This window comes from Carcharodon carcharias, chromosome 9 (assembly GCF_017639515.1).
Source record: "Carcharodon carcharias isolate sCarCar2 chromosome 9, sCarCar2.pri, whole genome shotgun sequence".
Taxonomy (NCBI): Eukaryota; Metazoa; Chordata; class Chondrichthyes; order Lamniformes; family Lamnidae; genus Carcharodon; species Carcharodon carcharias.
Window position 1 is genome coordinate 157,849,999 of NC_054475.1, and position 12,360 is coordinate 157,862,358.

At 43.0% G+C, this 12,360-nt stretch overlaps 1 protein-coding gene across 1 annotated transcript in view; it reads right to left on the bottom strand.

Annotated features, from left to right (window-relative positions):
- LOC121282188 (E3 ubiquitin-protein ligase RNF128) overlaps positions 1–9,489 on the bottom strand; it is a 164,324-nt gene extending 154,835 nt beyond the window's left edge. The window contains exon 1 of the mRNA XM_041195754.1: positions 8,680–9,489. Within this exon, the coding sequence (XP_041051688.1) occupies positions 8,680–9,091 (412 nt within the window). The 5' untranslated portion in view covers positions 9,092–9,489. The remainder of the gene's footprint in view (positions 1–8,679) is intronic.
- Between the last annotated feature and the right edge of the window lie 2,871 nt (positions 9,490–12,360).

The following is a 12,360-nucleotide window of genomic DNA, read 5'->3' on the forward strand; positions in this document are numbered from 1 at the left end:
GTCACAGTTCTCCAATCAGAAAAGCACCCTTCCACTGCTACTCTCTGTCTTCTATGACCAAGCCAATTCCGTAACCATCCTGCCAGCTCACCTCTGATCCCGTGCGACTTTACCTTCTGTACCAGTCTGCCATGAGGGACCTTGTCAAAGGCCTTACTGAAATCTATGTATATAACATCCACTGCCCTTGCATCGTTGATCATCTTTGTCACGTCCTCGAAAAACTCGATCAAGTTAGTGCATCATGACCTCCCCTTCACAAAACCATGCTGCCTCTCACTAATACACCCATTTGCTTCCAAATGGTAGTAAATCCTGTCATGAAGAATCTTCTCCAATAATTCCCCTACCATTGATGTAAGACTCACTGGCCTGTAATTTCCTGGATTATCCCTGCTACCCTTCTTAAACAATGGAATAACATTGGCCATTCTCCAGTCCTCTGGGACCTCACCCAAAGCCAGTGAGGATACAAAGATTTCTGTCAAGGCCCCAGCAATCTCCTCCCTCGCCTCTCTCAGTACTCTGGGATAGATCCCATCTAGCCCTGGGGACTTATCCACCTTAATATTCTTCAATTCTAACACCTCCTCTTTTTTGATCTCAACATGATCCAGGCTATCTACGCACTCTTCCCTAGACAAATCGACTGCTAAATCCTTCTCTTTGGTGAATACTGATGAGAAGTATTCATTTAGTATCTCTCCCATTTCTTCTGGCTCCACATACAGATTCCCACCTCTGTCCCTGAGTGGGCCTACCCTTTCCCTGGCTACCCTCTTGCCCTTTACATATGTATAAAAGGCCTTGGGATTTTCCTTAATCCTGGTTGCCAGTGACTTTTCATGACCCCTTTTAGCCCTCCTGACTCCTTGCTTAAGTTTCTTCCTACTTTCTTTGTATTCTCCATGGGCTTCATCTGTTCCCAGCCTTCTAGCCCTTACGAGTGCTTCCCTTTTCTTTTTGACTAATCTCACAATATTCTTCGTTAAGCAAGGTTCCTGAAACTTGCCATGCTTATCCTTCATCCTAGCAGGAACATGCTGGTACTGAATTCTTATCAACTGACGTTTGAAAGCCCCCCACATGTCAGTTGTTGATTTACCCTCAAACATTCGCCTCCAGTCTAGATTCCTCAGTTCCTGCCTAATATTGTTAAAATTAGCCTTTCCCCAATTAAGCACCTTAACCCGAGGACTCCTGTTATCCTTATCTACCAGTACCTTGAAACTTACTGAATTATGGTCACTTTTCTCAAAATGCTCTCCTACTGAAACTTCGACCACCTGGCCGGGTTCATTCCCTAATACTAATACTATTGCCCCTTCCCTAGCTGGACTATCTACATATTGTCTCAGGAAGCCCTCCTGGATGCACCTTACAAATTCTGCACCATCCAAACCCCCAGCACTAAGTGATTCCCAGTCAATATACGGAAAGTTAAAATCACCCACCACAACAACACTATTGCTTTTACATCTTTCCAAAAGCTTCCTACATAACTGTTCCTCAATCTCCCACCGGCAATTGGGAGGCCTTTAGTAAACCCCCAACATTGTGACTGCACCCTTCCTATTCCGGAGCTCTACCCATATTGCCTTGCTGCATGAGCCCAACAAGGGCTGTCATACAGCTGTGATATTCCCCTTAACCATCAGTGCAACTCCCCCACCTCTTCCACATCCCTCTCTATCCTGCCTGAAATATCAAAATCCTAGAACGTTTATCTGCCAATCCTGTCCATCCTTCAACCAAGTCTCTTATCAACGACGTTTTGAAATCCAAATAGATTACATCTACTACATTGCCCTTATCTATACCTTTTTGGTTACTTCTTCAAAAAAATTCAGTAAGGTTGGACAAGCTTGACTTCTTTGAAATCTATGCTGACTACTGTTATTATATTTTCAATTTCTGATGTTTTCCTACTGCATCTTAGACTAAAGATTCAATTACCTTTCCTAGCATTTTCAATGTTAAACCAATCAGTCTATAGCTCCCTGGACTTGTTCCAGGTCTCTTTTTGTGCATAGGAATCATATTGGCTATCCATCAGTTCTCAAGCATTAGTTCTAGTGATTTTTTTATATATACATAATGGTGCCTCTGGTATCTCTTTCCGAACTTCTTTTAATATGTGCGGATGCAATCCATTGAGACGAGGGTTTTCATCTTCACGAAATTTGATTAGATTATCAATTATCTGCTTCCTTCACTCTGATTCTTCCTCACTAAGCAATAAGCATTCCCTAATTATGAAAGGCTTCTACTGCACTGTATGTAATTACTTATCAGGAGATGAATCATTACAGAAGCCATTGTTACCCTGGTCCAAAAGTTTGCTCGGACTGCAGGCACTCATTTCTGCTCATATTGTTTGTTTGTGGAGATTAGGGGTGTGCCACCATCTTCAGCCACTGAAAAACTAAATATTGCCAGATGTACCATATTTTCAATGATTATTCCTTTTCCCAGGGTGCTCAGAATTATACCGCAGTTTGGAAACAGCTTTAATTAACATGGTAGCTCAAACCTTTTCAGCAGTTCTCTGCTGTTGGCTTCTAATTCCAAAAATGCACATTTTAACTTCACCAGAATTTTGCATTGTTGAAATGTGGTCTGTTCTATTCAACTGTAAATCACTATTCTCTGTCACATGACATTTAATAATGCTTATTTGCTGAAGTCAGCTGCCTTATTTCCACTGATAGCACTAAGTTTAAATAACTTCAACTCCCCTTGGACATGTTGACTGACCATCTGTGGAGCGAAATGAAGCCATAAATCGCAAATTTGTCTGTTTTCAATAACAGAATGAGGTTTCTATCCTGAACCTACCCAAAGAGCTGTCACGGTGACCAGTTTAAAAATAGGGCCCATTATTCCTTGCTAGACCGACCAAGAGAAGATAGGAATCTTTCTATTTGTGCTATGGTTATATCAAACTCAAATAAGCAACAAATTTCTTTCAAGATCATCTGCCAGAGCACCTTACAGAATAATGGATGTACTATTCTGAAGCACAAATTTGGAACTGAGAAAGGTCAGAAAGAGAGAAAGAATGAAGGATGGAGAGAATGAAGGAAGGAGGAAAATAAGGAACACGAGAAGGAAGGAGGGAAGGAAGGAAGGAAAGGAGGAAGGAAGGAGGTAAGGAGAGAAGGATGGAGGGAAAGAAGGATGGAAGGAGGGAAGGGAGGAGGAAAGGAAAGAAGAAGGCAAAATAGCACATTTCACAACTGATGGTCCAACTAAATACCTTAAAAAGTAGTCTGTAATGTAGGGAAACGCAGCAGCCAATTTGCACACAGCATGATCCCACAATCAGCCATTAGGGAATTTGATTTATTGATGTTGGTTACAGGATGTACAAATAATAGGAGACTGGCATATCTCCCCTGCTCCATTCATAATCCTATGGGATCTTGTAGATCTATCTGAGCGGGTCAGATTAGACAAACTGGGCTTATTTCCAATGGAGTTTAGAAGAGTGAGGGGTGACTGGATTGAAGTATATAGGATCCTGAATGGTATTGAAAGGCAGGCGTAGATAGGATGTTTCCTCTTGTGGGTGAGTTCAGAGCTAGGGGGCACTGCTTTAAAATTAGGGGTCACCCTTTTAGGACAGAGATGAGGAGAAATGTTTTCTCTCAGTGGGTTGTGCGACTTTGGAACTTTCTGCCTCAGAAGGTGGTGGAGGCGGGGTCATTGAATATCTTTAAGGCGGAGGTTGATAGATTCTTGTTAGGCATGGGAATCAAAGATTATCTGGGGTAGACGGGAATGTGGAATTCGAAACACAAACAGCTCAGCCATGATCTTATTGAATGGCAGAGCAGGCTTGCGGGGCCAAATAGCCTGCTTCTGCTCCTATTTCGTATGTTTGTATGTTCGTATGTCAATGGAGTTTCAAAACAATAAGCACTTTGATAATATGATAAAAGCAAAAAACAGTGGATGCTGGAAATCCAAAACCAAAACAAAAATACCTGGAAAAACTCAGCAGGTCTGGCAGCATCTGTGGAGAAGAGCACAGTTAATGTTTCGAGTCCAAATGACCCTTCAATAGAACTAAGTAAATCTTTTCTATTTTTACTTAGTTCTGTTGAAGGGTCATTCGGACTCGAAACGTTAACAGTGCTCCTCTCCATAGATGCTGCCAGATCTGCTGAGCACTTTGATACTGCTGGTACAACAACATACTGTCCTACTGAATCCAATTTGTACCAGCTTTGGATAATTTTTTTGTGTGCATGGAAGTTGAACAAATAAGGAAGAACATTGGTTGAAGTATGTTCTTCCTCATTCTTTCAATGTAGTTTATCTTCTTCAAATACATTTCCTACTTCTGACCTGCCCCTCAGTTCTCTAATTAACCTGGTGCAAATTTGAAGCATGTTTTTTTTTTGTATATATTTGACCTTCCTGTACCAAATTGGGTGTCTGCTGTTCCTTATTTTCAAAAAGACTGAGATTTGTTTCCCAAGTGAAACCCAACTCTAATATTCTTATGAAACCTGCCCACAAGGGTGGTGCTGATGGTGTTTGTTGAAGGGACTTCTACCTTGCAGAGGTTGAATGCCAACTCTCTGACACTTCCTTCTACGTCCCCCTGGAACATAGCCATAGCACTGACTTTGAGCCTATCATTTCCCAGACTATCACTGACTTCATTTCTGCAGAAGATCTTCTCCCACATTGATCTCCAACCTCACAATCCACTTCCTTCAACATACTGGACTGCCCCGGTAGACCCATCATTTCAGCTTATGCATGCCTTGCAGAACTTATTTTTTCTATCTTGGTTCTATTTTTTACTCCATCATCTTCCCAACTACACTTGCAACTCTTTCGATGCCCTCTAACACTTTAACAATTTCCAGTTTCCTGGTCCTAACTGTCTCCTTTTCGTCATTGATGACCAGTGCCTCTACAACTCCATCCTCTACCAGGTTCTTTGCTTCTTCCTTGAATGGAGATCCAACCATTCCCTCTCCACCGCTGCCCTTCTCTTCCTGGCTAAACTGGTTCTTAAATTGATTAACTTCTTTGTTTACAATTACTTCCGCAAAATAAAAGGTGACGCTACAGCATGAGTCCTAGCCATGTCTGCCTTTTCCTGTAACACTTGGAAGGTTTTTTGTTCCAATCCCACACAGGTTCCGCCTCAACCCACCACACCTGTTTTTCGAGTATGTTGATGACTATCATTGCCTCTTTCCACTCATGCCCCGAAGTGGAAAATTGCTTTAATATTGTTTTCAATTTCCAACTCTTCCCCCTCTTCTCATGGACCATTTCCAACTCTTCCCTTCACATCCTTGACCTATCTTCATTTCTGGGGATAGGTTGTCAATCAATATTCACTATATATATATTCATTGATTCACACAATTATCTTAACTGTACTTCCTTACACCCAGCTTCCTGTAAGGACTCTATTCTATTCTCCCAGTTTCTTCTTCTCTGTTCCATCTGTTCTGACAATGTCACCTTCTACATCACTGCTTCCCATATATCTTCCTTTCTCCTCAGCTGAGGATTCTCCCCCACCACCATGATCGGAGGGCCCTTGACCCTGTCTCTCCTATTTCAAGCACAGAACTGGCTCAGAGGGATAAAGCATTTTTTAAAAAGAAAATAAAAATGTAATAAAACCGGTCCCCCCGATGTGACTCTGTCACATGAGCAGGGACATGTTATTAATTAAATTTTAAAACTTTTATTTTATTTTTATTTGCTTTTGGAGGCCTCATCCCGCCTGTGAATGAGGTTTCCAAAAAAAGCCTTTTTGCCTGCCCGCCAACCGTTAGGTTAAATTATTTAATGGCCTTAACAGGCCTTTTAATTGTCGGCGGGCGCACTGCCAACTCCAGCGCATGCCCACCGACCGAAATATTGTGCAACTGTGCGTTGACGTCAGCATGCTTGGCCAACATCAACGCGCGTCATTTCACACGCGAGCGACTTGGGCATGTGCCCGTCCGCCAAGCAAAAATTCTGCCCTTTGTTTCTCTCTTCACAAATGCTGCCTGGCTTGCTGAGTATTGCCAGTATATTCTGTACCTATTTCAGATTTCCAACATCAGCAGTATTTTGGTTTATTTCCCTACATGTATGTAGAGAGAAGGGGAGAAATATACATAACCACCATGACCCTTGCAAGGAATTGAGTTCCTAGCCGCTCACAAGGTAGCTTTTTCCTATCTGGAAATGTTAGTTCAGTCCAAAACTCTAAGCATTAGGCGTACCTCAATGTTTGTTGTTCATAGGCCCCATCCAGAGATGTGCAAGGAAGCCAAGAAATAACTTATAAGAAATTACGATTTATGAACCAAGTTTATTATTTGATGAAGTACATGTCCATCTGCAGCTCTGCCATTACTCTATCTATAATATGACGTTATTCATAGGTTTCCACAGTTATTCGTACACATCTTACAATCAAACCTAGACATCAAGGCCCCACAAAGCTTCAGGACTTTTGGCAAACTGGAGTACTATCAGAAATTGCACTGGGCACCACTCAGCTTTGGATGAATTGGTGTTTGGCAGTCAGTCCATCTGTCAGCATGGACTCAATGGGCTGAGTGGCCTCCTTCTGTGCTGTAATGACTCTATCGCTCCTTTGCTGCTGATGTTAAGAGAAAAAGCAGGCATTGGCAGGATGTTATCTTCCAGAATTCCTTCCAGCTCTGTCTCTCCCCACCAACCCTGCAACTGTGTACTTACATGAAGCAAACGCACTGTACTGCCAAGTGGCGAAAGTGGGTCCAAATTTGGAAAGGCTGGTTTTCTTAAAGCAAACAAGTTGTCAAAAGACCAGCTTCCACAAAGAAAACCCCTCTCTTGGAAAAAGGGCTGATCCTTTCCACTTCAAAACTGTTTCCACTAACCTACTGGAAGTGGGATCCATATGAATAGCCATTAGCATTGTATGGAAACAGTGACCAACATGATTGTGACAATGCTGATACAAGAACCTGCCAACAACAACAACAGCCTGTATTTAATTAGCACCGTTAATGTATTAAAATGTATAAAAGTGCTCTTCAGGAGTGCTCTGAAAAATGTTTGACACTGAACCACATAAGGAGATATTAGGGCTGGTGACCAAAAAAGCAAAGAGATCAGGTTTTAAGGAGTGACTTAGAAGGAAAGAGAGGTAGAGAAGCAGAGAGGTTTAGGGAGGGAATTCCATAGTTTGAGATCTTGGCAGCTGAAGGCACAGCCACCAATGCTGGAGTGATTAAAATGAGGGACATCAAGAGGTCAGAATTAGAAAAGTTCTGGGAAAGTTGTAAGGGTCGAGGAGATTACATGAAAGGTAAGGCCATGGAGGGATTGAAAACAAAGATGACAATTTTAAAATTGAGGCATTGCTTATTTGGAAACCAATATCGGTCAGTGAGCGCAGTGGTGATGTGTGAACGGGACTTGGTGAAAATTAGGACATGGGCAACAACAACTTACATGACTTTAAAGGGCACTACATAAATGTAAGTCCCAAAGGCAGCAGTAGTCAGGACTCTGGGGCCAATTATAGAGCCACTGCCAGTGGGCAGGTACTCCTATTAAGAAAGATTGGGCACTCTGTGTTACTGGCACAGTCACCCACCCACTTTATTCAAATATCCTGAGCCTGGGAATTCCAACAGGTCAGAGGTTCCTTGCGCAGGTGAGTGGGCATCATGCCTTTCTGGGAATACACCAGTGGAGGGGGGCAGGGGCAAGGGAGGTGGTAGATTTTCAGGTTCTAAATATCCTAGTAAATAAGCCGCCAATTTTCCTACCTCAAAACTAACACAGCGGCCTCAAATAATCTTCTGGAAATAGCACTGTGCAGTCACACATAGAGCACTTTGACAGTTTCTACTGAAGGAAATACACAATTCCAGATCCGAATAAAATGATCATGAAAAATTCCGAGGGTAACTTTCAGATTAGAATCTAGCTCCCCTGATGGTTTAACCGATTCAGCTAGTGATTAGATACACCAGACAGCTCAGAAAGATTGCAGGTTTGTATCTGGGTCTGTACCTTCTTGGTTGACCCCAGCAGGGACAATAGTAGTTCTGCAATTTGCAAGTACCCAGGGCTAGGTCTGGGGATAGCCAGACACATTTCCTACAGCTGATTTCGATCCATGAACCCCTGCTGGAACAGCACTGCTTCTGGCTGCTGGGGTGGGGATAGAATTGGGGTCAGTTTTAAGGACTCAAAAGCTCACACTACTTAACCTCATGCATGTGGTAGCACAATCAACAAGTTCTTCCTCAGTAGGGCCATCAAGGGGTCTGGAGCAAAGGTGAGTAAATGGAGTTGAGAGGCAGATCAGCTGTGGTCTAACTGAATACCTGAACAAGGCCAAGGGGTGGGATTGTCTCTCTTTCTCTCCAGGAAGAATGGGATCAAGGTGTGCCTAATAATCACAATCCAAAGAGCTACCAACCAGGAGGAAGGGAGCAGAGGAAAATTGACAGGTGAGGTAGGAGAAGAAGAACCTAATTTTGGGATTCAGCGGATGAACAAGTTGAGTTTGAGGCAGCACATAGGCACACAAGCTGTCAATTTACACCAAAGTTCCATCCAATGGAATTATTCAGCCATGTTATCACTTCATTCATGCTAAATTGTCCTAAAGCATTCAAATGAATAGGAAAGTGTCTTTGTTCTTACCATAATGAATGAAAGGGTCAGTTCTATTGCCTTTTCCTGCTTCATTAAAGATCACAACAGCTGCGGCCCCTCTTCCTTTCCCATTCTCAATCTTTTGTGCGAAAGTGCAGTTCCCCCTTTCTATCAAAGCTACCCAGGGTGTCTCCCTGGCATTGAAGTCAATGTTTTTATCACAGGCGAAAGCATCGTGAGAATTCGGGATCCCAATCACACCTCTGGCTCCTTTGACTGACGAGTTGGCACCATAAATGCCCGGAACACTGGTGGTCACCGTACGGTTGGTGGTCGGAGAAATGTTAGTCACATTGATAATGGCCGTTGACACCGCCAACTCCACTCTGGCCACTGTCTGGAATATAATTGCAATGAATAAGAGCCACGTTGAGCTTTGAGTGCCGTCGAAATCCTTCATCTTTCCCTTCCTGGTCTAGTAGCTGGCGGGATGAACTTTTTTTTTCTCCAAGCCAGACTTCAGAATTTATTTCTATGTAATTCAGAAGCAAATTGGTAAGCATTGAGTAGCCAGCAAATGGGGAGAAAGCCGCAATGATGAGACACCACACAGAGCTAACGCATAACCTGTGTGCTACGTCTGTCACTCTGCTGTGTAATTGAGATTTCTTGCACGCATGCACTTAGCATTGTTTGCGAAGCAGCTGCTCAGGAGCAGTCAGTCTACACTGACTTCTTCATACCCCTGGACTTTGAGCCTAGTGCAAAGGTAGGTAGTTAGTAATTGGCTTGGAAATGAACACTGCCACAGTCACTAGGATTCACTCTCAACGAACCTTCAGTTTTACAACAAAAGACTTGTTTGCAGTTTACAGTTTCAAGGAAGTGGGGAGGGGAGGGGAGGGTTAGGGGTTTACAGTTACACCGAGGATGGTTTACAGAGGTGTTGCTTGTGCGAGAGAATATTTCTGATAGGCCCCTTCCACTGTCACTCACGCACACAAACAAGTTGGCAACGCCAAGCCAGGGCAGCCTAATAATACTCCCTGCTCTACAGATGGGCGATTGATTTGGTCGCGTCCCGTAACCGGAGAGAGCAGCGAGTGTAACGCAACACCTCTGCCTTCTCGACTAAGCCTCAATCCATTTTCAAAAGGACATTTGTCATTCTTTGAATGGACGGCCCCCAATGGAAATGAACAAGTGCGATGAACTTCACTGACACAGTAACTCCCCCAAGGCTGTTCAGCTTCCTATATTCTGCTCCACAAGGGGAAAAAAACCTCTGCAGAAATAATTAATCATTGCATCTCTTCCGCATTTTAGAAATAGAATACTTGTTTTGACTGACGAGGCAGAAAATAAATCAGTCAAGAGGCTCGCTGGTGAAATTAGAAATTGTCTTGAAGTAACACTCACATCTGGCCCTCGTAAACCGGACTTTGATGGTCCAGAATAGTCCGAAAACACGTGCACATGTTCAGGATATTCCATTTCAACTGGAAACTGAAATTTGAACAATGTTTTGAAAAAATGATGATCTGTGTGAAAAATAAGCCTCCGAAAGCTGATCTATTTTACAGCGAACCAGGAGCCCCCTATTGCTACACATCACCACGTGGCTCAGCGCTATCCCAATGGACTTCTCAAGGCTTTCAACTAAATGCCATGGCTGTTGTTGTAACAGGTGAATGGGGAAGGCATTTTATGGGCAACAATGTTTGGCAAATCAGGTGAGTCCCCTCCCCCCAAGAGATTGCTTAAAACATGAATATAGCGCCTGTACATCGCCAAACACAGCCAATCAGCATCCACCCACAGAAGGATCAGAGAACAACACAACACAGGCAAGCAATCAGGAGGGGTGTGGAAAAAGTAGGGAACAAAAGAAGTGACCAGCTGGCAGAAAAGAGCCCCCGCCGGAAGGAAAAAATTATCAGTTGACCTCAGGCCAACGCTATTCATCTGTGACAACTGCGGAACGGACTGCCACTCAATGAATCAGCTACCACAGCCACAGCAGACGATGTTCAATACAGAGTGGCATACACCCTGGGCATTGTCTCCTGAGATAGATACTGAAGATACAATATAGATCAGTCTACTGTGCTGGTACTGGCTCTTTGAAAGACTGATGTGATTAGTTCCACTCCCCTTTTCATTCCCCATAGCCCTGTAAATTGTCGCTTTCAAGTACAGGCATCTCCCATTTAAAGTGTGTTCTAATAGCCATTGGAAAAAGGCACATAAAGCACCTGGCTTAAAGCCTCACATAAAGAATACCAGCTGCAAAAATGTAGCACTCCTTTAGCACTACGCTGAAATGAAAGCCTGTTATTGAGTGGGATTTTTTTGTGACTCATTTTCTTTTGGAAAAATACAGTGCATTTAAGGTGCAGTCTCCTCTAAATTGGAGAGACCAAACGTAAAGTGGGCAACCGCTTTGCAGAACACCTGCGGTCTGTCTGCAAGAATGACCCAAACCTCCCCGTCGCTTGCCATTTTAACACTCCACCCTGCTCTTTTGCCCACATGTCTGTCCTTGGCTTGCTGCATTGTTCCAGTAAAGCCCAACGCAAACTGGAGGAACAGCACCTCATCTTCCGACTAGGCATTTTACAGCCTTCCGGACTGAATATTGAATTCAACAACTTTAGATCTTGAACTCCTTCCTCCATCCCCAACCCCTTTCTGTTTCTTCCCCCTTCCTTTTGTTTTTTCCAATAATTTATATAGATTTTTCTTTTCCCACCTATTTCCATTATTTTTAAATCTTTTATGCCCTGCTAGTTTTTCCACCCCACCCCCACTAGAGCTGTACCTTGAGTGCCCTGCCATCCATTCTTAATTAGCACATTCGTTTAGATAATATCACCACCTTCAACACCTCTGTGTTCTTTTGTCTGTGACATCTTTTGATTATCTGCTCCTATCACTGCCTGCTTGTCCCTACAACCACACCCCCCCGCCACTTCTCTCCCCCCACCCCCCCACCGCCACCTTAAACCAGCTTATATTTCACCCCTCTCCTAATATTCACTCAGTTCTGTCGAAGGGTCATGAGGACTCGAAACGTCAACTCTTTTCTTCTCCGCCGATGCTGCCAGACCTGCTGAGTTTTTCCAGGTAATTCTGTTTTTGTTTTGGATTTCCAGCATTCGCAGTTTTTTTGTTTTTATCTCTAAATCTCAAGTTGCTAAAGAAACTGAAGTTAAGAAAACTCACTTTGAATTTGACTGTTCAGGTTATCATGTTACTTTGCCTGGGCCTTTTAAAATATATGTGTTTTTACTGTTGCCTTAATGGAGGTGTAACTGGGAGCAGGTTAATTATGGGAGCTAGAAGTTATCAACGTAGTAATTTCTAAACCTATGTGGTGCTTGAAATCATTTTTTTTTTACTTAATAAAGGTTTAATTTAGATTTGCAAGAAACCTATAAGACTCGGTGGTCTTATTACTACTGAATTAAAGGCACGCGTCTCGAAATACATACAAATTGCATAACAGTTGTTTCAAGTTTCTCTTTGGGATTTGAGCGGGCCAGCATTTACCATTGGCTGTGCCATAACAAAATTGGGGGCTCTTTGCGGGATATATTTGAAATTCCATGATTGGGTTGGAGTTGGTGAATCTTAAGGTTGTGAGTACAAGAAGCACCTTGAATTCAGGAGTTGGTGTGAGTTTTTTTTTAAGTGTTGAGACTGTAATATGGCTTTGGCAGTTGCCAA